The sequence below is a fragment of the Vidua chalybeata genome, chromosome 30 (genome assembly GCF_026979565.1).
Source record: "Vidua chalybeata isolate OUT-0048 chromosome 30, bVidCha1 merged haplotype, whole genome shotgun sequence".
Lineage (NCBI taxonomy): Eukaryota > Metazoa > Chordata > Aves > Passeriformes > Viduidae > Vidua > Vidua chalybeata.
The window spans coordinates 1,417,003-1,439,873 of NC_071559.1; the positions used below are offsets into that span (position 1 = coordinate 1,417,003).

The 22,871-nt window shown below is 57.9% G+C and overlaps 2 protein-coding genes across 2 annotated transcripts; one reads left to right on the forward strand and one right to left on the reverse strand.

The window, feature by feature from the left end:
* Positions 1 to 15: 15 nt before the first annotated feature.
* On the reverse strand, positions 16 to 7,888 carry MCRS1 (microspherule protein 1). The gene is made up of 9 exons (XM_053967309.1): positions 7,750 to 7,888; positions 6,956 to 7,064; positions 4,970 to 5,296; positions 3,728 to 3,884; positions 2,734 to 2,843; positions 1,545 to 1,653; positions 840 to 978; positions 126 to 154; positions 16 to 48 (listed from the first exon to the last, which is right to left on the reverse strand). Exons 1-9 carry the CDS (start codon positions 7,841 to 7,843, stop codon positions 16 to 18), a joined length of 1,107 nt encoding a protein of 368 aa, XP_053823284.1. The 5' UTR covers positions 7,844 to 7,888.
* Positions 7,889 to 8,971: 1,083 nt separating this feature from the next.
* Positions 8,972 to 22,276, forward strand: SARNP (SAP domain containing ribonucleoprotein). The gene is made up of 12 exons (XM_053967686.1): positions 8,972 to 9,068; positions 12,438 to 12,537; positions 12,663 to 12,709; positions 13,641 to 13,708; positions 14,815 to 14,866; positions 15,814 to 15,887; positions 17,602 to 17,630; positions 17,893 to 17,918; positions 18,650 to 18,718; positions 19,548 to 19,628; positions 20,955 to 21,017; positions 21,870 to 22,276. The coding sequence occupies exons 1-11, from the start codon at positions 9,033 to 9,035 to the stop codon at positions 20,994 to 20,996; spliced, it is 624 nt and encodes a 207-aa protein (XP_053823661.1). The 5' UTR covers positions 8,972 to 9,032; the 3' UTR covers positions 20,997 to 21,017; positions 21,870 to 22,276.
* The last annotated feature ends 595 nt before the right edge of the window (positions 22,277 to 22,871 follow it).

Sequence of the window (22,871 nt, forward strand, 5' to 3'; positions counted from 1 at the left end):
CGGCGTCCGAGAAGTTCAGCACCTGATCCCCCTTGGGGAGGGGCTGCACTGTGGGGCCAGGGGGGTCAGACCCCCCAAAATCCCCCCAAAATCCCACCAGGGACCCCCCAAATCCCCCCAGGAACCCCCAAACCCCCCTTGGGGAGGGGCTGCACTGTGGGGCCAGGGGGGTCAGACCCCAAAATCCCCCCAGGGATGCCCAAAAACCCCTAGAGACCCCCAAATGCCACCTGGGACCCCCCCCCAAAATATCTAAAAGCCCCCTAGGACCCCTCAACCCCCCCCGGGACCCCCCAAATTCACCCAGGATTCCTCCAAAATCCCTAAACCCTCTCGGGACCCCCCAAAAACCCTTCAGGATCCCCAAAACCCTTCCAGGACTCCCAAATCCCCCCTGGGACCCCCGAAATCCCCCCCAAACCCCTTTGGGACCCCCCAAACCCCCCCAGGGCCCCCGCAGCCCCCTCCCCACCTGTCTGCTCCTGCAGCAGGTGTTACAGGCGCTGCAATTTTGGGGTCCCTGAACCTTCCAGGACCTCCCAAATCCCCCCAAGAACCCCTCAAGGAACCTCCAAAACCCTTCCAGGACCCCCCAAATCCCCCCCAAACCCCTTTGGGACCCCCCAAACCCCCCCAGGGCCCCCGCAGCCCCCTCCCCACCTGTCTGCTCCTGCAGCAGGTGCAGGAGCTGCTGCACTTTGGGGGTCCCTGAACCATCCAGGACCCCCCAGATCCCCCCTGGGACCCCCCAAAACCCCTTCAGGACTCCCCAGATCCCCCCTGGGACCCCCCCAAATCCCCCCCAAACCCCCCCAGGGCCCCCGCAGCCCCCTCCCCACCTGTCTGGTCCTGCAGCAGGTGGTACTGGCGCAGGAGCTGCCAGTGCAGCTGCAGGGCCTTGGGGGTCCTGGCAGGGTAAAACACGGCCGGGTGGCGCTGCAGCAGCTCCTGGAAGGTGTCCAGCGAGGGGACAGGGCTCTGGGGACACGGGGACACGTCAGGGGACACCGGGGGACACCAGGGGACACCGGGACAGGGCAGGGGACAGGTCCTGGCAGGGTAAAACACCTGGCAGGGTGGCACTGCAGCAGCTCCTGGAAGGTGTCCCGGGATTGCACTGGGCTCTGGGGACACTTGGGGACACCAGGTGACATTTGGGGACATGAGGTGACACTGACCGATGGCACGCGGGTCAGCAGTGACTGACATGAGCTGACATTCAGGGACATGAAGTGACATTTGGGGACACGAGGTGACACTTGGGGACACGAGGTGGCACTGACCGATGGCACGCGGGTCAGCAGTGACTGACATGAGCTGACATTCAGGGACATGAGGTGACATTTGGGGACATTTGGGGACACGAGGTGGCACTGACCGATGGCACGCGGGTCAGGAGCAGTGCAGTGACTGACATGAGGTGACACTTGGGGACACTTGGGGACACGAGGTGGCACTGACCCATGGCACGCGGGTCAGGAGCAGTGCAGTGACTGACACTTGGGGACATTTGGGGACATTTGGGGACACGAGGTGGCACTGACCGATGGCACGCGGGTCAGCAGCTGCTCCTCGGCCTTGCTGAACAGGACCTTGCTCTGGATGGCGGCCACGGCCTCGGGGTGCAGCTGGCGCATGGCCTGGCACGAGTGCCTGGGACAGAGGGGACAGTGGGGACATTGGGGACATTGGGGACACGTGTGACACCCCTGGGACAGCCCCATGGCCTGGCACGAGTGCCTGGGACAGGGGGGACAGTGGGGACATTGGGGACATTGGGGACATTGGGGACACGTGTGACACCCCTGGGACAGCCCCATGGCCTGGCACGAGTGCCTGGGGACATTGGGGACATTGGGGACATTGGGGACACGTGTGACACCCCTGGGACACATGGGACACCCCTGGGACAGCCCCATGGCCTGGCACGAGTGCCTGGGGACATCGGGGACATTGGGGACACTGGGGACATTGAGGACATGTGTGACACCCCTGGGACTGTCCCCAACCCCTCAGGGGGCAGCTGGCGCATGGCCTGGCACGAGTGCCTGGGGACAGGGGGGACACTGGGGACACTGTGGACATGTGTGACACTCCTGGGACACTGCTGGAATTGTCCCCAAATCCCCAGGGACACCTTGAGGACACCCTGGACACCCCCAGGGACACTCCAGAAACCCCCAGAGACATCCTGGAACTCTGGGGACACCCGAGACCCCCCTGGGGACACCCCAGACCCCCCTGGGGACACCTGAGACCCCCTTGGGGACAACCCAGACCCCCCTGGGGACACCTGAGACCCCCTTGGGGACACCCCAGACCCCCCTGGGGACACCTGAGACCCCCCTGGGGACACCCGAGACCCCCCTGGGGACACCCCAGACCCTCCTGGGGTCCTAAAGCAGAGGCTCCCAGTGCTCCTGGGTGTCCCATGGGTGCCCCATGGGTGTCCCACGGGTGTCACCTGTGTCCCCCTGAGGTCACCTGTGTCCCTTGACTCTGGCACACCTGTGAGACCCCCGGGACCCCCCCCAAAAACCCCCCCAGGACCCCCCAAACCGCCCTCACTTGCAGGTGACGGGGTCGTGGAGCAGCGAGCGCCAGCGCTCCTGGGTGTCCCATGGGTGTCACCTGCGTCCCCTCGGGCCCCCCCAAATCCCACGACCCCCCCACACCTGTGGGACCCCCTGAGGACCCCCCAAAGCCCCCCAGGACCCCCGAGACCCCCCTCACTTGCAGATGACGGGGTCGTAGAGCAGCGAGTACCAGCGCTCCTGGATCTCGCGCAGCGTGAAGCGGCAGCTGAACTTCACCCCCAGGTGCACCGAGGTCAGGTCGTTGGTCTGGGGGGGATCCCCAAAAAAAAAACAGCTGAGGGGAGGGGTCCTGGGGGGGGCTAGGGGCACCCCAAAGCTCACAGGTGAGGGGGGAGCAGCAGACCCCCCCCCAGAGCCCCCCAGGTGTGCCCTCACCTGCAGCACAAGAAGCCGTTGGGTCCCAAGCGATCGTTCTGGGGGTTCCCCCCAAAATCCCCCCAAATTCCCCAGCTAAAGGGGGTTCCCCAATTGAGGGGGGTCCCTCAGGTGGGCGGGGGTCTCCCCAAGTCCCCCAGGTGATGGAGAGTCCCCAAAACCTCCCCAAAGCCCCCCAGGTGTGCCCTCACCTGCAGCACAAGAAGCCGTTGGCTCCCAAGTGATCGTTCTGGGGGTTCCCCCCAAAATCCCTCCAAATCCCCCAATTGAGGGGGGTCCCCCAGGTGGGCGGGGGTCCCCCAGGTGGGTGGGGGTCTCCCCAAGCCCCCCAGGTGAGTAGAGACCCCCAAAACCTCCCCAAAGTCCCCCCAGGTGTGTCTCACCTGCAGCACAACCCCTCGCTCTTGAGTCCCCACCTGCCCAGGTCCCTTCCTCGGGGTTCCCCCCGAAAATCCCCCCAAATGCCCCAACTGAGGGGGGGTTCTCCTAATTGAGGGGGGGTTCCCCAGGTGGGCGGGGGTCCCCCTGGTGGGTGGGGGGTCTCCCCAACCCCCTCGGGTCAGGAGAGACCCCCCAAAAACCACGCAGGTGTGCCCTCACCTGCAGCACAATAAACCACTGGCTCCCAAGCGATCGTTCTGGGGGTTCCACCCCAAAATCCCCCCAAATGCCCCAACTGAGGGGGGGTTCCCCCAATTGAGGGGGGGTCCCTCAGGTGGGCGGGGGTCTCCCCGAGCCCCCCAGGTGTGTCTGACCTGCAGCACGGCGTTGATGAGCAGCAGGTCGTCGGCGGGTTTCCACCTGCCCAGGTCGCGGGGGGCGGGGCTGGGTTTGCTCTTCTTGAGGCGCTTGGGCAGCGCCGGGGGGGGGCCGGGCCCGGGGGGGCGCCGGGGGGGGCACGGCCCGCGACACCTGGGGGGCACAGGGGGGTGGGTGGCACCTGGGGGGGCACCTGGGGGGGCACCTGAGTGTCCCCAGGATGTCCCTGATTGAATGGAGGGGGCACGGCCTGTGACACCTGGGGGGCACAGGGGGGTCCCAGGTGGCACCTGAGGGGTCCTGGGGGGTCCTGGAGGGTCCCAGGTGGCACCTGAGGGGTCCTGGTGGGCACCTGAAGGGTCCTGGGGGGTCCCAAGTGGCACCTGAGGGGTCCTGGGGGGCACCTGAAGGGTCCTGGGGGGTCCCAGGTGGCACCTGAGGGGTCCTGGGGGGCACCTGAGAGGTTCCAGGTGGCACCTGAGGGGTCCTGGGGGGCACCTGAAGGGTCCTGGGGGGTCACAAGTGGCACCTGAGTGGTCCCAGGTGGCACCTGGGGGGTCCTGGGGGGCACCTGAGGGGTCCTGGGGGGTCCCAAGTGGCACCTGAGGGGTCCCAGGTGGCACCTGGGGGGTCCTGGGGGGCACCTGAGAGGTTCCAGGTGGCACCTGAGGGGTCCTGGGGGGCACCTGAAGGGTCCTGGGGGGCACCTGAGGGGTCCTGGGGGGCACCTGAAGGGTCCTGGGGGGTCCCAAGTGGCACCTGAGTGGTCCCAGGTGGCACCTGGGGGGTCCTGGGGGGCACCTGAGGGATCCTGGGGGGTCCCAGGTGGCACCTGAGGGGTCTCAGGTGGCACCTGAGGGGTCCTGGGGGGCACCTGAGGGGTCCTGGGGGGTCCCAGGTGGCACCTGAGGGGTCCTGGGGGGCACCTGTGGGGTCCTGGGGGGTCCCAAGTGGCACCTGAGTGTCCCCAGGATGTCCCTGACTGAGTGGGGGGGAGTCCCAAATCCCATTTTTTCCCTAATCCTCACTTCCATTCTCATATTTTCCCCAAAACCCCCATTTTTCCCCAAAATTCCCATTTTTCCCCCCAAATTCCCCATTTTTTCCCCCAAAATTCCCATTTTTCCCCCCAAATTCCCCAATTTTTCCCCCAAATCCCCATTTTTTCCCTAATCCTCACTTCCATTCTCATATTTTCCCCCCAAATCCCCATTTTTCCCCAAATCCCCATTTCTCACCTTTTTCCTGTCCCCGGGGCAGGGCTCGCCGGCCGCCCCGCCCCCCCCCGCTGGCCCCGCCCCCCCGGGCCTGGGGGGGGGCTCGGGGCCCCCCTTGGCCCGCGAGGGCTTGGCCAGGCTGCTCTCGACCAGCTCGTCATCGAACTTCCGCCGCTTGATGAACCTGAAACAAACTGGGATTGACTGGGAGGGACTGGGAATGGACTGGGATTGACTGGGATTGACTGGGGATGGACTGGGATTGACTGGGATTGACTGGGATTGACTGGGGCCTTGGCCAGGCTGCTCTCGACCAGCTCGTCATCGAACTTCCGCCGCTTGATGAACCTGAAACAAACTGGGATTGACTGGGATTGACTGGGAGGGACTGGGATGGACTGGGATGGACTGGGGATGGACTGGGATTGACTGGGGATGGACTGGGATTGACTGGGGATGGACTGGGATTGACTGGGATTGACTGGGATTGACTGGGATTGACTGGGGATGGACTGGGATTGACTGGGATTGACTGGGATTGACTGGGAATGGACTGGGATTGACTGGGAATGGACTGGGAATGGACTGGGATTGACTGGGATTGACTGGGATTGACTGGGATTGACTGGGATTGACTGGGAGGGACTGGGATTGACTGGGATTGACTGGGAGGGACTGGGAGGCACTGGGACTTGGCCAGGCTGTCGAGCATCGTCAAACTTCTTCCTCTTGATGAACCTGCAATGGAACTGGGAGGGACTGGGAATGGACTGGGATTGACTGGGAGGGCACTGGGATTGACTGGGAATGGACTGGGATTGACTGGGATTGACTGGGATTGACTGGGATTGACTGGGAATGGACTGGGATTGACTGGGAGGGCACTGGGATTGACTGGGAAGGGACTGGGATTAACTGGGAGGGACTGGGATTAACTGGGAATGGACTGTGTTTGACTGGGAGGGACTGGGAGGGACTGGGATTGACTGGGAGGGATTGGGATTGACTGGGAATGGACTGGATTTGACTGGGAATGGACTGGGATTGACTGGGATTAACTGGGAGGGACTGGGAGGGACTGGGATTGACTGGGAGGGCACTGGGATTGACTGGGAATGGACTGGGATTAACTGGGAGGGACTGGGTTTGACTGGGAATGGACTGGGTTTGACTGGGAATGGACTGGGATTGACTGCAAGGGACTGGGAGGGACTGGGAGGGACTGGGATTGACTGGGAGGGCACTGGGATTAACTGGGAATGGACTGGGATTAACTGGGAGGGACTGGGATTGACTGGGAGGGCACTGGGATTAACTGGGAATGGACTGGGATTAACTGGGAGGGACTGGGATTGACTGGGAGGGACTGGGAGGGCCCACAGGGTCCCCCTCGGGTGTCCCCAAGTGTCCCCACCCCCATCCTGGGCTGGGCTCAGGCTCCCACCCCCCAACCCCCCCCCGTGTCCCCCCCCCCGTGTCCCCCCCCCCGTGTCCCCTCCCCGTGTCCCCATGTCCTCCCTGTCCCCTCCCCTGTCCTGGTGTCCCCTCCCTGTCCCCTTTGTCCCTCTGTCCCCTCCCCATGTCCCCAGTGTCCCCTGTCCCTCACCTGGAGGAGCTGCGCCGTTTGGGGACAGTCCCTGTCCCAGTGTCCCCAATGTCCCCAATGTCCCCAGTGTCCCCAGTGTCCCCAGTGTCCCCATGTCCCCTGTCCCTCACCTGGAGGAGCTGTGCCGTTTGGGGACAGTCCCTGTCCCAGTGTCCCCAGTGTGTCCCCCATGTCCCCAATGTCCCCATGTCCCCAATGTCCCCAGTGTGTCCCCAGTGTCCCCATGTCCCCAATGTCCCCAGTGTCCCCTGGGTGTCCCCATGTCCCCAATGTCCCCACTGTCCCTCACCTGGAGGAGCTGTGCCGTTTGGGGACAGTCCCTGTCCCAGTGTCCCCAATGTCCCCAGTGTCCCCTGGGTGTCCCCAATGTCCCCATGTCCCCAATGTCCCCTGTCCCTCACCTGGAGGAGCTGCGCCGTTTGGGGACAGTCCCCGCGGGCGTGGCCGGGCCCCGCTTGGGCCCCGCCAGGGACTCCTCGTCCTCCGAGCGGCTGGTGGCCATGGTGGCATCTGGGGGACACCTCGGTGTCACCTGTGCCACCTCAGTGCCACCTGGTGTCACCTCAATGCCACCTCAGTGCCACCTGTGTCACCTCAGTGCCACCTGTGTCACCCCAGGGGTCACAGCACACCTTGGGGGGGGGGGGTTGGGGACACAGGGGACACAGGGGAGGGGACCCTCAGTGTCACCCCCCGGGCGCCACCACACCCTGGGGGACACTGAGAGACGCTTGGGGACACTGGGGGGACAGCGGAGGGGGCTGGGGACAAGATGGGGACAGAGAGGGGACACGGGGGTGACAGGAGAGGGCTGGGGACACTGGGGGGGACACTGAGGGGACACTGGGGGTGACACGGGGGGTGACAGGAGGGGGACTGGGGACGGGGTGGGGACATTGAGGGGACACTGAGGGTGTCAAGGGGACGGGGTGGGGACACCGAGAGGGCCAGGAAGGGGACTGGGGACACTGAGATGGCTCTGAGGGGACACTGAGGTGGCTCTGAGGGGACATTGAGGTGGCACGAACGGGCCCAAGGAGGGCGCGGGGCCCTCACGACGCCCCCAGCCCCAAACCCCGGCCCGGCGCGGGCTCGATCCCGACCCCCGCCCCGATCGCCGCCACCGGTGGCCCCTCAGCCCCTCCCCGGTGTCCCCTCGGTCCCCCCGGTGTCCCCAAGGCCCCCCCGGCCTCACCAGCCCCGGGAGCTCCGCGCCGCCATGGCCGCGCCACTTCCGGCCCGAGCCGGAACGAGAATGACGTCACTGACGCCGCGATGGGCGTGGCCATGTTGGCGGTTCCGGTGAGGCCTCAGAGCGCGGCGCCATCTTGAGTGTGTGCAGGGCGGCTCTGGCGGCGCTTCAGGCGCCGGTACCGGGGTTGTGGCGGGTCCGGAGCGGCCGGGACGGACCCGTGGGGCGAGGGCGTGTCCCGTTAGTCCGGGAGATACGGTTTGGCCCAACGGTGAAGCGACCACTCCGGTCATGGCGGCTGCCCACACACATCACGGCGGATGGACACATCCATCATGGCGGCCCCAATCAATCATGGCGGCCTCCACATCCATCATGGCGGCCACCGCATCCATCATGGCGGCGCCCCACCCAAAAGGAATTTTTTTAAGTAATTCAAATTATATTCATTATTTTAATTGCTTAAATTACTTAAGTTGTTTTAATTATTAATGGAGGGGAGTTGTGGCTCAGGAGCTGCGGGAAGCAGCGTGAAAAACACCATAGCGCTAAATAATAACATAAATAAATGGAGTTGTAATAAGTTTAATAACGGAATAAAGCAGCAGCCCTTGGGAGCAGCACCTGGAGAGGGGAAAGGAGTGGAAAACTCTGGATTCTTCTGGAAAATCACCCCAGATTTGTGCTTTGCACCCTTGGGTAAAGAAAAATAATTAATGAGTTAATTTATAATAAAGACTTAATACAAAATACTTAGTACGCAGCGTTGTAATTAAGCAACTAAAATAGAAACAATTTTTAGGTAATAGTCACACAAAAAAGAACTTAAATCATAACAAAAGATACACTTCGATAAATAAAAATATCGCAAGAAATACAACAACATTACAACCAACAAACGCATAATAACCAGAGCTGATAAATAATAAATGCCTAGTTCCATTTAGGCATATTAATAGTTTAATGAAGAAAGATAATTTTTAATAATTAATTACACCCGAGTCCCTCAATGACCCCGCGCCGGCCCCGGCCGCACCTCCCGGAAGTCCGCGTTTCCCGCCCTCTCTCTCCATTGGCCGCTTCTCAGCATCTCCCTACTGCCATTGGTTGATCCTCACGTCAGTCAATATATCCCCGCCCCCAGTGCACGGCAGGCCAATCACCGGCGGGTGCTGCCGGCAGCGCTGACCAATGGCGAGCGGCGGATTTGGGCGGGGCGGCGGAGGACGCGCGGCGCTGATTGGTCGGAGCGGCGCGAGGGGCGGGGCCGGCGCGGGGGTGACAAGATGGCGGCGGAGCCGGTGGAGCTGCACAAGCTGAAGGTGCCGCTGGGAGCGGGAGCGGGGCCGGGAAAACCGCGGGGGAAGCGCGGGGAGAGCGGGGACGGAGCCCGGCAACCGCGACAGCCCGCGGGCGGAGCGCGGGGGAACGGCGGGAAACGGGCCGCAAGCTCTGAGGGCTCCTGAGGGGGCTCTGAGGGCTCCTGAGGGGTCCTGAGGAAGCCTGTGGGGGGCTCTGAGGGGTCCTGAGGGGGCTCTGGGAGGGTCTCAGGGGGCTCTGAGGCGTCCTGAGGGGGCTCTGAGGGGTCCTGAGGAAGCTGTGGGGGGCTCTGAGGGGTCCTGAGGGGGCTCTGGGAGGGTCTCAGGAGGCTCTGGGAGGGTCTCAGGGGGCTCTGAGGCGTCCTGAGGGGGCTCTGAGGGGTCCTGAGGAAGCTGTGGGGGGGTTCTGAGGGGTCCTGAGGGGGCTCTGAAGCTCTGAGGGATCCTGAGGAAGCTGGCGGGGGCTCTGAGGGGGCTCTGGGAGGGTCTGAGGGGTCCTGAGGAAGCTGTGGGGGGGGCTCTGAGGGGTCCCGAGGGGGCTCTGAGGGGTCCTGAGTGGGCTCTGAGGGGTCCCGAGGGGGCTCTGAGGGGTCCTGAGGGGGCTCTGGGAGGGTCTCAGGGGGCTCTGAGGGCTCCTGGGGGGGCTCTGAGGGGTCCCGAGGGGGCTCTGAGGGGTCCTGAGGGGACTCTGAGGGCTCCTGGGGGGGCTCTGAGGGGTCCTGGGGGGGCTCTGAGGGGGGCTCTGGGCGCCTCTGAGAGTCTGAGGGGGCCTTGAGGGGGCTCTGGGAGGGTCTCGGGGGGGCTCTGAGGGGTCCTGAAGGGCCTCTGGGAGGGTCTGAGGGGGCTCTGGGGGGCTTTGAGGGGTCCTGAGGGGGCTCTGAGGGCTCCCGAGGGGGCTCTGAGGGCTCCTGAGGGGGCTCTGAGGGGTCCTGGGGGGGCTCTGGGAAGGTCTGAGGGGTCCTGAGGAAGCTGTGGGGGGCTCTGAGGGGGGCTCTGGGCGCCTCTGAGAGTCTGGGAGGGTCTCGGGGGGGCTCTGAGGGGTCCTGAAGGGCCTCTGGGAGGGTCTGAGGGGGCTCTGGGGGGCTTTGAGGGGTCCTGAGGGAAGCCTGGGAGGAACCGCGGCCGGAGGGGCTGGGAGGGAACCGGGACCGGAGGGAACCGGGGCTGAGGGGGAACCGGGAGCAGGGCGGGAACCGGGACCGCGGGGCTGTGAGAGCTCCAGGAGGAGGTGGGGAACCAGGACCGGGGGGGAACCGGGACCCCGAGGCTGAGGGGAAACCGGGACCGGGGGGCTGTGAGAGTTCTGGGAGGAGGGCGGGAACCGGGAGCGGGGGAGAAGCGGGACCCGCGGGGCTGAGCGGGGAACCGGGCTGAGGGGGGAACCGTGACCGGGGGGCTGAGGGGAACCGGGCTGAGGGGGAACCGTGACCGGGGGGCTGAGGGGAAACCGGGCTGAGGGGGAACCGGGACCGGGGGGCTGAGGGGAAACCGGGGCTGAGGGGGAACCGGGACCGGGGGGCTGAGGGGAAACCGGGGCTGAGGGGGAACCGGGACCGGGGGGGAAGCGGGACCGCAGGGCTGAGGGGAACCGGGGTGAGGGGGAACCGGGACCGGGGGGCTGAGGGGAAACCGGGGCTGAGGGGGAACCGGGACCGCAGGGCTGAGGGGAACCGGGGTGAGGGGGAACCGGGACCGGGGGGCTGAGGGGAAACCGGGGCTGAGGGGAAACCGGGACCCTGGGGCTGGGGGAGAACCGGGACCGGGGGGGAAGCGGGACCGGGGCCGGGGGGCTGTGAGAGCTCTGGGAGGAGGCGGGAACCGGGAGCGGGGGAGAAGCGGGACCCGCGGGGCTGAGGGAGAACCGGGACCGGGGGGGAAGCGGGGCCCGGCCCCGGCAGCTCCCGGGCTCCTCCTGCCCCAGCCCTGGCAGGGGCCGGGATGGTTCCCCCGATTTCGGAACTCCCGGAGGGTCCCGGGCCGTTCTCGCGGGGGAGTGATTGGAATTCCTTGGGGTTGGGATTGCCTGGGATTGAAATTCCATCCAGTTACGGTTCCACGGGATTGGGATTCCATGGAATTGGGGATTCCTAACGTTCGGGTTCTTTGGAATTGGGATTACACAGAATTGGGGATTCCTAATGATCGGGTTCTTTGGAATTGGGATCCCCGGGGTTGGGATTTCACAGGATTTGGATTCCTTGGATTTGAGGAATCCTTCCCCCACTTTCCAACCCCTTAACTCCGGCTTTTCCGTGCTCATTCCTGGATTTTTCCCACTCATTCCTGAATTCCCCCGGGTTTGAGTCCTGAATTCCCGGATTTCCCCTCTTATTCCTGAATTTCCCCTCCCATTCCTAGATTCCCCTCTCATTCCCATTCCCAGATTTCCCCACTCATTCCCAAATTCTTCTCCCATTCCTGAATTCCCCTCCCATTCTGGAATCCCCTCCTATTCCCAAATCCCCCTCTCATTCCCAGATTCCCCTCCCGTTCCCATTCCCGAATCCCCTCGCGTTCCCGAATTCCCGGATCCCTGCTCGTTCCCAGATTTCCCCTCTCATTCCTGAATCTCTTCTCATTCCCATTCCCGAATTCCTGGATCCCATCCCATTCCCGAATTCCTGTTCCATTCCCATTCCCAGATTCCCCTCCTATTCCCAAATTCCTGAATCCCCACTCATTCCCGAATTCCCGGATCCCCTCTCATTCCCGAATCCCTTCCCATTCCCTCACTCTTGGATTCCCCTCCCATTCCCAAATCCCTGCTCATTCCCAAATTCCCCTCCCATTCCCGAATTCCCCTCCCATTCTCATTCCCGAATTCCCCTCCCATTCCCGGATCCCCGCTCGTTCCCGAATTCCCAGATTCCCATTCCCGAATTCCCAAATCCATGCTCATTCCCAAATTCCCATCCCATTCCTGAATTCCCCTCCCATTCCCAGATGCCCGCTCATTCCCATTCCCGGATCCCCGCTCATTCCCGAATTCCCCTCCCATTCTCATTCCCGAATTCCCGAATCGCCTCCCATTCCTGAATTCCCGAATTCCCAAATTCCCATTCCCGAATTCCCCTCCCATTCTCATTCCTGAATTCCCGAATTCCCCCTCCCACTCCCTCATTCCCAGATTCCCATTCACGAATTCCCAGATTCCCCCTCCCACTCCCTCATTCCCAGATTCCCATTCCCACTCGCTCATTCCTGGGTCCCTGCTCATTCCCGAATTCCCAGATTCCCATTCCCGAATTCCCAGATTCCCCCTCCCACTCCCTCATTCCCAGATTCCCATTCCCGAATTCCCGAATCCCCTCCCACTCCCTCATTCCCAGATTCCCATTCCCACTCGCTCATTCCGGCTGCTCCCGCTCCCAGCTGGCCGAGCTGAAGCAGGAGTGCCTGGCGCGGGGGCTGGAAGCCAAGGGCAACAAGCAGGACCTGATCCATCGGCTCCAGGCCTACCTGGAGGAGCACGGTGGGTGCTCCCAAATCCCCAAATCCCAGCTGGAATTTCCCCCCATCCCCCCCCCCAATCCCTGCTTTTTCTGGGATTCCCCGGGAATTTTCCCGCTCCGACCTTTCCCTGCTTTTCCCTTGCAGCTGAGGAGGAGCCCAACGAGGAGGACGTGCTGGGGGAGGAGATCGAGGTGGGCATTTTTGGGATGATCCCAAGTTTTGGGTTGGGAATGAGGCGGCGTTCCGACTCCATGTGGAATTCAACGTTTTCCAAGCTTTTCTTGGGTTTAAATCCGCTGGATTTGGTGCCTGGGATGCTCCAGATTCCGGGAATTTGGGATGGGGGATCCCGGATTTTGGGTTTGATGCCGCCCTGGGATGGAGGAATGCCGGGAAAAGGGGGAATTTGGGAAATTTTGGGATGGAATTCCAGCCTGGAACAGAATTCCCACAGGATTCCCCATCCTTGGAATTATCCCAGACCAAGCTGGAGCCCCCTGGGATGGGGGAATGCCAGGAAAAAAGGGGGAATTCGGGGATTTTTGGGAAGAAATCCCACCTGGAAAAGCAATTTTATGCCAAGAAAACCTCGGGAATTGATTCTTCCCACTGGATTGGGGAATTTTCCTTGGGAATGGCCACGGGCTGGGGTGGATTTTGTGGATTTGATGGGTTTCCCATGGATTTGATGGATTTCCCATGGATTTGATGGATTTTCTATGGACTTTCCATAGTTTTTCTGTCGATTTTCCATGGGTTTTTCATGGATTTGATGGGTTTCCCATGGATTTCCTTTAGATTTCCCAGTTTTTCCATGGGTTTTATGCATTTCCCATGGGTTTTCCGTGGGTTTCCCTTGGATTTTTTTGTGGATTTCCCATGGACTTGTGTTCCCATGGATTTTCCCATGGATTTTCCCATGGATTTTCCCATGGATTTCCCATGGATTTCCCTGCATTTGATGGATTTCCCATGGATTTCCCATGAGTTTCCCATGGCTTTTCCCTGGATTTGATGGGTTTCCCATGGATTTCCCATGAGTTTCCCATGGATTTCCCCTGGATTTGATGGATTTCCCATGGATTTCCCATGGATTTTCCCTGGATTTCCCTGGGTTTGCAGGAGGAGGAGCCCAAGGCGCCGGAGCCGCCCGTGAAGGTGGAGGAGGCGCCGGTGAAGTCGCCCGACGTGTGAGAATTCCCGGGAAAACCTCGGGAACGGGGCTTGGGAATTCTGTGGGATCGGGAATTCCCTGGATTTGGGATTCCCTGGATTTGGGATTCCATGGATTTGGGGTTCTGTGGGATTTGAGATCCCTGGATTTGGGATTCCATGGATTTGGGACTCCTGGATTTGGGATTCGTGGGGTTGGGAATTTCCTGGATTTGGGATTTCCTGGATTTGGGATTCCTGGATTTGGGATTCCCTGGATTTGGGATTCCTGGGGTTGGGAATTCCCTGGATTTGGGATTCCGTGGGTTTGGGATTCGTGGGGTTGGGAATTCCCTGGATTTAGGATTTCGTGGATTTGGGATTCTGTGGGATTTGGGATTTCCTAGATTGGGAATTCCCTGGATTTGGGATTCCTGGATTGGGAATTTCCTGCATTTAGGATTCCATGAATTTGGGATTCTGTGGGATTTGGGATCTCCTGGATTTGGGATTTCTGGGATTGGGAATTTCCTGGATTTGAGATTCCATGGATTTGGAACTCCTGGATTGGGGATTCCCTGGATTTGGGATTCTGTGGGATTTGGGACTCCTGGATTTGGGATTCGTGGGGTTGGGAATTCCCTGGATTTGGGATTCCTGGTTTGGAATTTCCTGGATTTGGGTTTCCATGGATTTGGGATTCCATGGATTTGGGATTCTGTGGGATTTGGGATTCCTGGAGTTGGGAATTCCCTGGATTTGGGATTTCCTGGATTTGGGACTCCTGGGGTTGAGAATCCCCTGGATTTGGGATTCCCTGGATTTGGGATTTCCTGGATTGGGAGTTTCCTGGATTTGGGATTCCATGGATTTGGGATTCCATGGATTTGGGATTCCATGGATTTGGGACTCCTGGACTGGGGATTCTGTGGGATTTGGGATTCTGTGGGATTTGGGATTTGGGAATTCTTTTCCCTCCAATCCCATTCCCAAGGCAATCCAGGTGATTTTTTCCCACCCTGAAAAATCCCAAAATTCCTTTGGGGGCTTTCCCAAATTCCAAAGAAAATCCCAAATGCTCGGGATGGGGGCAGATCCCAAATCCCCCCTGGAGCATTCCCAAACTTTTCCCAAACTTTTCCAGGATCCAGGAGAAGAAGGTGGTGAAAATCTCCTCGGAGATCTCCCAGATGGAGGTAAAATCCCCCAATCCCGATTTTTTTTTTTTTGGGATTTTCCAGTCCTGGAATTGTCCCAGGCCAGGCTGGAGCACCTGGATGGGGAATGCCAGGAAATTTGGGATTTTTTGGGGGATTTTGGGGATTTTTTGGGGATTTTTTTGGAGATTTTTGGGGAATTTTTTGGTATTTTTGCAAAATTCTTTTTGGGGATTTCTTCTGGAAATCCCAAACTTTCCCTAAAAAAAATCCCTATTTTCCCTGGAAATTCCCATTTTTCCCTTGCAATTCCCACTTTTCCCTTGGAAATTCCCACTTTCCCTGGCCATTCACATTTTCCCTGGAAATTCCCGTTATTCCCTGACAATTCCCGTTATTCCCTGGCAATTCCCATTTCCCTGACAATTCCCATTTTCCCTGACAATTCCCACTTTTCCCTGACCATTCCCATTTCCCTGGCCATTCCCTTTTCCCCTGACAATTCCCATTTCCCTGACAATTCCCACTTTCCCTGACCATTCCCATTTCCCCGACAATTCCCATTTTTCCCTGCCAATCCCCATTTTTCCCTGACCATTCCCATTTTCCCTGACAATTCTCATTTCCCTGACAATCCCCATTTTTCCCCGACCATTCCCACTTTTCCCTGCCATTCCCCATTTCCCTGCCCATTCCCATTTTTCCCTGCCAATCCCCATTTCCCTGCCCATTCCCATTTTTCCCTGCCAATCCCCATTTTTCCCTGACCATTCCCATTTTCCCTGACAATTCTCATTTCCCTGACAATCCCCATTTTTCCCCGACCATTCCCACTTTTCCCTGCCATTCCCACTTTCCCTGCCAATCCCCATTTCCCTGCCCATTCCCATTTTTCCCTGCCAATCCCCATTTCCCTGCCCATTCCCATTTTTCCCTGCCAATCCCCATTTCCCTGCCCATTCCCACTTTTCCCGCCCCGTTGCCAGCGGATGCAGAAAAGGGCCGAGCGCTTCAACGTCCCCGTCAGCCTCGAGAGCAAAAAGGCGGCGAGGGCGGCGCGGTGAGCGCGGGAACGCCGGGAAATTCGGGAATGCTGGGGAAATTCGGGAATGAACGCCGGGAAATTCGGGAATGAATGCCGGGAAATTCGGGAATGAACGCTGGGAAATCTGGGAATGAACGCCGGGAAATTTGGGAATGAACGCCGGGGAAATTCGGGAATGAACGCCGGGAAATTCGGGAATGAACGCCGGGAAATTCGGGAATGCCGGGGAAATCTGGGAATGAACGCCGGGAAATTCGGGAATGAACGCCGGGGAAATTCGGGAATGAACGCCGGGAAATTCGGGAATGAACGCCGGGAAATTCGGGAATGAACGCCGGGAAATTCGGGAATGAACGCCGGGAAATTCGGGAATGCCGGGGAAATCTGGGAATGAACGCCGGGAAATTCGGGAATGAACGCCGGGGAAATTCGGGAATGAACGCCGGGAAATTCGGGAATGAACGCCGGGGAAATTCGGGAATGAACGCCGGGAAATTCGGGAATGAATGCCGGGAAATTCGGGAATGAACGCTGGGAAATCTGGGAATGAACGCCGGGAAATTCGGGAATGAACGCCGGGGAAATTCGGGAATGCTGGGGAAATTCGGGAATGAACGCCGGGAAATTCGGGAATGCTGGGGAAATTCGGGAATGAACGCCGGGGAAATTCGGGAATGAACGCCGGGGAAATTCGGGAATGAACGCCGGGAAATTCGGGAATGCACGCTGGGAAATCTGGGAATGAACGCCGGGGAAATCTGGGAATGAACGCCGGGGAAATTCGGGAATGAACGCTGGGAAATCTGGGAATGAACGCCGGGAAATTCGGGAATGAACGCCGGGAAATTCGGGAATGAACGCCGGGGGGAAATTCGGGGATTCTGGGGGGAAATTTGGGAATGCCAAGGAAATTCGGGAATGCCGGGGAAATCTGGGGAATGCCGGGGGGAAATTTGGGGATTCTGGGGGAAATTTGGGAATTTTGGGGGGAAATTCCAGGGGAATTCGGGAATTCTGGGGGGAAATTCGGGAGTTACGGGGAAATTTGGGGATTCCGGGAGAATTCTGGGGAAATTCAGGAATTCTGGGGGGAAATTGGGGAATTCTGCAGGAAATCTGGGAATTCTGGGGGGAAATTTCGGGGAAATTGGGATTCTGGGGGAATTCTGGAGGAATTTGGGAGTTCTGGGGGGAAATTTGGGAATTTGGGGTGGGATTCCTCTCGGGAGCTGCTGGGCTGGAATTCCCAGAGGATCCCAAATCCCTGGGATCGGGGAATTCTGGGAACAGGGGATTTGTGGGAATTCTGGGGGAATTTCTTTGGAAATTTGATGGGATTTTAAGGAGTTTTGGGGGAGTTCTTTCCAAATTTTGTGGGATTTGTCTTAATTCCCAAAATTCCGTTGGAATTCCTGAAATTCCAGCCCCAAATCCCAAAATTCTGGTTCCTGATTCCATTGGAATTCCCAAAATTCCAGCCTTGATTCCCAAAATTCCGGCCCGAAATCCCAAAATTCTGGCCCCAATTCCATTGGAATTCCCAAAATTCCTTTGGCATTCCCAAAATTCCAGCTCCAAATCCCCAAATTCTTTTGGAATTCCCAGAATTCCAGCTCCAAATCCCCAAATTCCTTCGGAATTCCCAAAATTCCAGCCCTGATTCCCCAAATTCCTTTGGCATTCCCAAAATTCCAGCCCTAATTCCCGTTTTTTTTTTTCCTTCCCGCAGCTTCGGCTTGGCCACAATTCCCACAAAAGGTGAGGAGTGGGAATTCCCAGAATTCCAGGAATTCCTGGAATTCCAAATCCCTTTTTCCCCCATTCCTGGGAGCGGGAAATTCGGGATTGGGTGGGAAAAATCCCCAAAAGATCCCGGATTTTCCTGGGAATTCTCATCCCCAAAATCCCAGGCTTGGGATTTTCCGGGAATTCCGGGAGGAGCCGGGGGGGGAATTCCCATTTCTGGGTGGAAATCTGGGAATTTTGGCCAATTCCTGATGGGAATTCTCTCCTTTCCCAGGGCTCTCGGCAGACTCCAAACCCACGGTGAGGAAATCTGGGAGAGGGATTGGGGAATTTTGGGAATTCCCGGGGAATTGGGGTGGAATTTTGGGGCATTCCAATGGAATTTTGGGGAATTTGGCTGGAATTTTAGGGAATTCTGATAGGATTTTGGGAATTGGGATGGAATTTTGGGGAATTGGGGTGGAATTTGGGGAATTCCCATAGGAATTCTGGGAATGGGGGTGGAATTTTAGGGAATTCCCATGGAAATTTGGGAATTTGGCTGGGAATTTGGGTGGAATTTTAGGGAACTCCCATAGGATTTGGGGAATTGGGGTGGAATTTTGGGAATTTAGGTGGAATTTGGGGAATTCCCATGGAATTTTGGGAATTGGGATGGGAATTTGGGTGGAATTTGGTGAATTCCCATGGAATTTGGGAATTGGGGTAGAATTTTGGGAATTTGGCTGGGAATTTGGGAATTAGGGTGGAATTTTGGGATCAGGGGCTGAAATTTTGGGATCCTGGTGGGAATTTTTGGGATCCCAGCTGGAATTTCAGGATCCCAGCTGGAATTTTGGGATCCTGGTGGGAATTTTTGGGATCCCAGCTGGAATTTTGGGTCGCAATTCCCCAAAACCCCCTGGAGTTTTTCCAGGATCAGCCCCTCTGGAAAAGCTCTGGAATTTTGGGGAATTTTTTCTTTGGGAATTTCCCCCTTTTGGAAGTCGAGGCCTCCCCGGGGTCCCAAATCCCAAATTTCCTTTTCCCAGATAAACCTGGAAAAGCTCAAGGAAAGGGCCCAGAGGTTCGGCCTCAACGTCTCCTCCCTCTCCAAGAAGGTGAGATTTGGGAATTTTGGGAATTCTGGGAATTTTGGGAATTCTGGGAATGCCAGGGCGCTCTCCCCAGCCCAGGATTATCCCAAAATTCCAAACTTTCCCAGCCCGGCCGGCTCCACCCTCCCCTGGATTTTGGGAATTGGGTTTTTTTTTTGGAATTGGGGTTTTTTTTGGGATTTGGGTTTTTAGGAATTGGGGTTTTTTGGGAATTTTGGTTCCTTTGGGATTTGGGTTTTTTGGGATTTGGGTTTTTGAGAATTGGGGTTTTTTTGGGGGATTTGGGTTTTTGGGAATTGGGGTTTTTTTTTGGGAATTTTGAGGGTTTGGGATTTGGGTTTTTGGGAATTTGGGGTTTTTTGGGGATTTGGGTTTTTGGGAATTGCGTCACCCAGGGATAAGGGAAACGTTTCTCTGCCCTGGAATGAGACTGGGAGGGATCCCAGGGATCCAATCCCGACATTCCCAACCCCATTCCCAAAATTCCATTGGGATTGGAATGTCCTGATCCCAACATTCCCGACCCCATTCCCGTCATTCCCAATCCCCTCATTTCTGATCCCATTCCCGACGTTCCTGATCCTGTTCCCAATCCTGTTCCCAATCCCATTCCCAACATTCCCGAGCCCATTTCTGATCCCAATCCCAACATTCCCAATGCCAACATTCCTGACCCCATTCCCGTCATTCCCAATCCACTCATTCCTGATCCCATTCCCAACCCCATTCCCAAGCCCATTCCCAGCATTCCCATTCCCAACATCCCCAGTCCTGACATTCCCAATCCCATTCCCGACATTCCCATTCCCGACATTCCCGCTCCCATTCCCAGAGCGAGGAGGACGAGAAGCTGAAGAAGAGGAAGGAAAGGTTCGGGATCGTCACCGGGGCCGGAGCCGCCGAGGATTCCGAGGTGGGGCCACAATCCTGGGATGTGGGGCTGGGAATTCCCGGGATCTGGGGCTGGGAATTCCCGGGAACTGGGGCTGGGAATTCCCGGGAACTGGGGCTGGGAATTCCCGGGATCTGGGGCTGGGAATTCCTGGGATCTGGGGCTGGGAATTCCCGGGATTGGGGCTGGGAATTCCTGGGATTTGGGGCTGGGAATTCCCGGCATCTGGGACTGGGAATTCCCAGGATCTGGGGCTGGGAATTCCCGGGATTTGGGGCCGGGATTCCCAGGGATTTGGGGCTGGGAATTCCTGGGATTTGGGGTCAGAATTCTGGGATTTGGGGCTGGGAATTCCTGGGATTTGGGCCTGGGAATTCCTGGGATTTGGGGCTGGGAATTCCTGGGATTTGGGGCTGGGAATTCCCGGGAACTGGGGCTGGGAATTCCTGGGATTTGGGGCCGGGATTCCCAGGGATTTGGGGCTGGGAATTCCCGGGATGTGGGGTCGGAATTCCCGGGAACTAGGGTCAGAATTCCTGGGATTTGAGGCTGGGAATTCCTGGGATTTAGAGCTGGGAATTCCCGGGATTTGGGGCTCAGAATTCCGGGATTTGGGGCTGGGAATTCTTGGGATTTGGGCTCAGAATTCCCAGGATTTGGGGCTCAGAATTCTGGGATTTGGGGCTGGGAATTCTTGGGATTTGGGGCTGGAATTCCCAGAATTTGGGGCTGGGAATTCCCAGAATTTGGGGCTGGGAATTCCTGGGATTTGGGGCTGGGAATTCCCGGGATTTGTGGCCAGAATTCCTGAGAATCCCTGCGCTCATCCCAAAACCACCTCCCAATTCCCAACCCATGAGAGATCCAGGGATTTGGGAGATTCCATGAATTTGGGGTGTTTTTCCCTGGATTTTTGGGGGGTTTTCCCTGGATTTTGGGGGGTTTTCCCTGGATTTAAGGGAGTTTTCCATGGATTTAGGGACATTTTCCCAGAGATTTTGGGACTCTTCTCACATGGATTTGGGGCCGTTTTCCATGAATTTTGGGGCTGTTTTTCCAGGGATTTGGGGTCAATTTTTCGGGGATTTTGGGGCTGCTTTTCCAGGAATTTCAGGACTGTTTTTCCCAGGGATTTTGGGGCCTTTTTTCCCAGGAATTTGGGGTTTGGAATTCTCTGTGCTTTGGGCCTCTTTTCCTTGGGAAAACCCCCTCGGATCCCGGGATTTTCCTGTCCTTTGGGATCAGGAATTCCCCCATTCCCACCCCCCCTCCCTCTCCTGCTCTTTCCCGGGATTCTCCCCACGGATTTCCAGGATTTTCCCTCTTTTTGGCCCTTCCCAAATCCAGGCAAAGAAGCGGAAAAGGGCGGAAAGGTTCGGGATCGTCTGAGCTGCTCCGGACTCTCCTCAGGTCAGGATCCTCTTTTCCTTAATTCCTGATTTTCCATGGAATTCCCAGCCCCACCCAGGGAATTCCACTTTCCTTGGAGGATTTTGCTCCTCAGTTTTTGATTTTTTTTTCCCTAAAAAAAAATCGTAGGGAAAAGGAGAGCTGGGCTTGGGAGGGAGGGAGAGAATTCCCAAATCCCGGGCACAATTCCCAAAATTTTGGGGTTTCCCAGGGATTTGGGACCATTTTCCCAGGGATTTGGGACCATTTTTCCAGGGATTTTGGAGCTGGTTTTCCCAGAGTTTTGGGTCTCTTTATCCAGGGATTTTGGGGCTCTTCTCCCCAGAATTTGGGGTTGTTTTTCCAGGGATTTTGGGCCATTTTTCCAGGGATTTTGGGGTTGTTTTCCCAGGGATTTGGAGCTGTTTTTCCAGGGATTTTGGGGCTCTTCTCCCTGGAATTTGGGATTGTTTTTCCCAGGGATTTTGGGTCGTTTTCCCAGGGATTTGGAGCTGTTTTTCCCAGGGATTTGGGTCTCTTTTTCCAGGGATTTTGGGGTTCTTCTCCCTGGAATTTGGGATTGATTTTCCCAGGGATTTGGAGCTGTTTTTCCCAGGGATTTGGGTCTTTTTATCCAGGGATTTTGGGGCTCTTCTCCCCGAAATTTGGGATTGTTTTTCCCAGGGATTTTGGGTCGTTTTCCCAGGGATTTGGAGCTGTTTTTCCCAGGAATTTGAGGCTGTTTTCCCAGGGATTTTGGGGGGATTTATGGAGCAGCTCCCATGGGGAACCATGGCATCCAAATCCCGTGGGATTTTTGGGAGCTTCCCGTGGAATCCAAGCGGGAATTCCAGGGATTTCTTGGATTTCCAGGTGGGCATTGCCTGAACCCTTCCCCTGTTGAAGACTTGAGCTGCCAGGATTTGCAATTCCCGGCGGGAATTTCGGGAATCTCATCCCCGGGAGCAGCGGGGCCATTCCCGGAATTCCGGGGCCACTCCCAGCCCAAGAGATTCTATTTTTTTGGGAATTCAACTTTTCCACCCCTCGGGAATCTCGGAGACTCCAGGAAATTCCCGGGATGCTCCTTCCCATCCCGGAAATCCTCGGGATCCGGGGACATCCCGGTGCCTCCCTGGCTCCTCCCTCTTTTTTTCCCGGTTTTTTCCCGGGTTTTGTATTCCCGGTTTTTTCTATTTTCCCGGGTTTTCCCTCGGAAGGGTCGGGCGCTGCCCCTCGTCCCACGTTTCCCAATAAAAAACTTCCCTTTTCCAAGGAAATCCCGTTTTTTTTTCCAGGGGTTTGGATTCGGGGCTGGAACTGTGGGAAAACCCTCTGGAATTCCGGGAGTCCCCTCCTTTCCTGGGCCATTCCCGAGGTTTTCCAGGAATTCCTGGTGTTAAATCCAGGTTTGCTCCAGGCGCTCCTGAGCTTTTCCAGGAATTCCTGCAGTTTTCCTGCTGTTACCCAGATTTTCCTGAGGTTTTTTTTTTTAGGAATTCCTGGTGTTAAATCCAGATTTTCTCAAAGGTTTTCCACATTTTCCTGAGCTTTTCCAGGAATTCCTGTCCTCTCTCTGTCCCCTCTCTGTCCCCTCTCTGTCCCCTCTCTGTCCCCCCTCTGTCCCCCCTCTGTCCCCCCGTTGTCCCCCCGCTGTCCCCTCTCTGTCCCCTCTCTCTGTCCCCTCTCTCTGTCCCCCCGTTGTCACCCCATTGTCCCCCCGTTGTCCCCTCTGTCCCCCTCTGTCCCCCCGCTGTCCCCCCGCTGTCCCCTCGCTGTCCCCTCTCTCTGTCCCCTCTGTCCCCTCGCTGTCCCCTCTCTGTCCCCCCGCTGTCCCCCCGCTGTCCCCTCGCTGTCCCCTCTCTCTGTCCCCCC

Coding starts and splice junctions, on each gene's coding strand:
- SARNP (XM_053967686.1), top strand. CDS start 9,033: ATGGCGGCGGAGCCGGTGGAGCTGCACAAGCTGAAG. Junction 12,710..13,640: donor TGCTGGGGGAGGAGATCGAG/GTGGGCATTTTT, acceptor CTGGGTTTGCAG/GAGGAGGAGCCCAAGGCGCC. Junction 13,709..14,814: donor CCGGTGAAGTCGCCCGACGT/GTGAGAATTCCC, acceptor AAACTTTTCCAG/GATCCAGGAGAAGAAGGTGG.
- MCRS1 (XM_053967309.1), bottom strand. CDS start 7,843: ATGGCCACGCCCATCGCGGCGTCAGTGACGTCATTCTCGTTCCGGCTC. Junction 3,885..4,969: donor GCCCCGGGGACAGGAAAAAG/GTGAGAAATGGG, acceptor TGTGCCCCCCAG/GTGTCGCGGGCCGTGCCCCC. Junction 1,654..2,733: donor TACGACCCCGTCATCTGCAA/GTGAGGGGGGTC, acceptor CCTCTGTCCCAG/GCACTCGTGCCAGGCCATGC.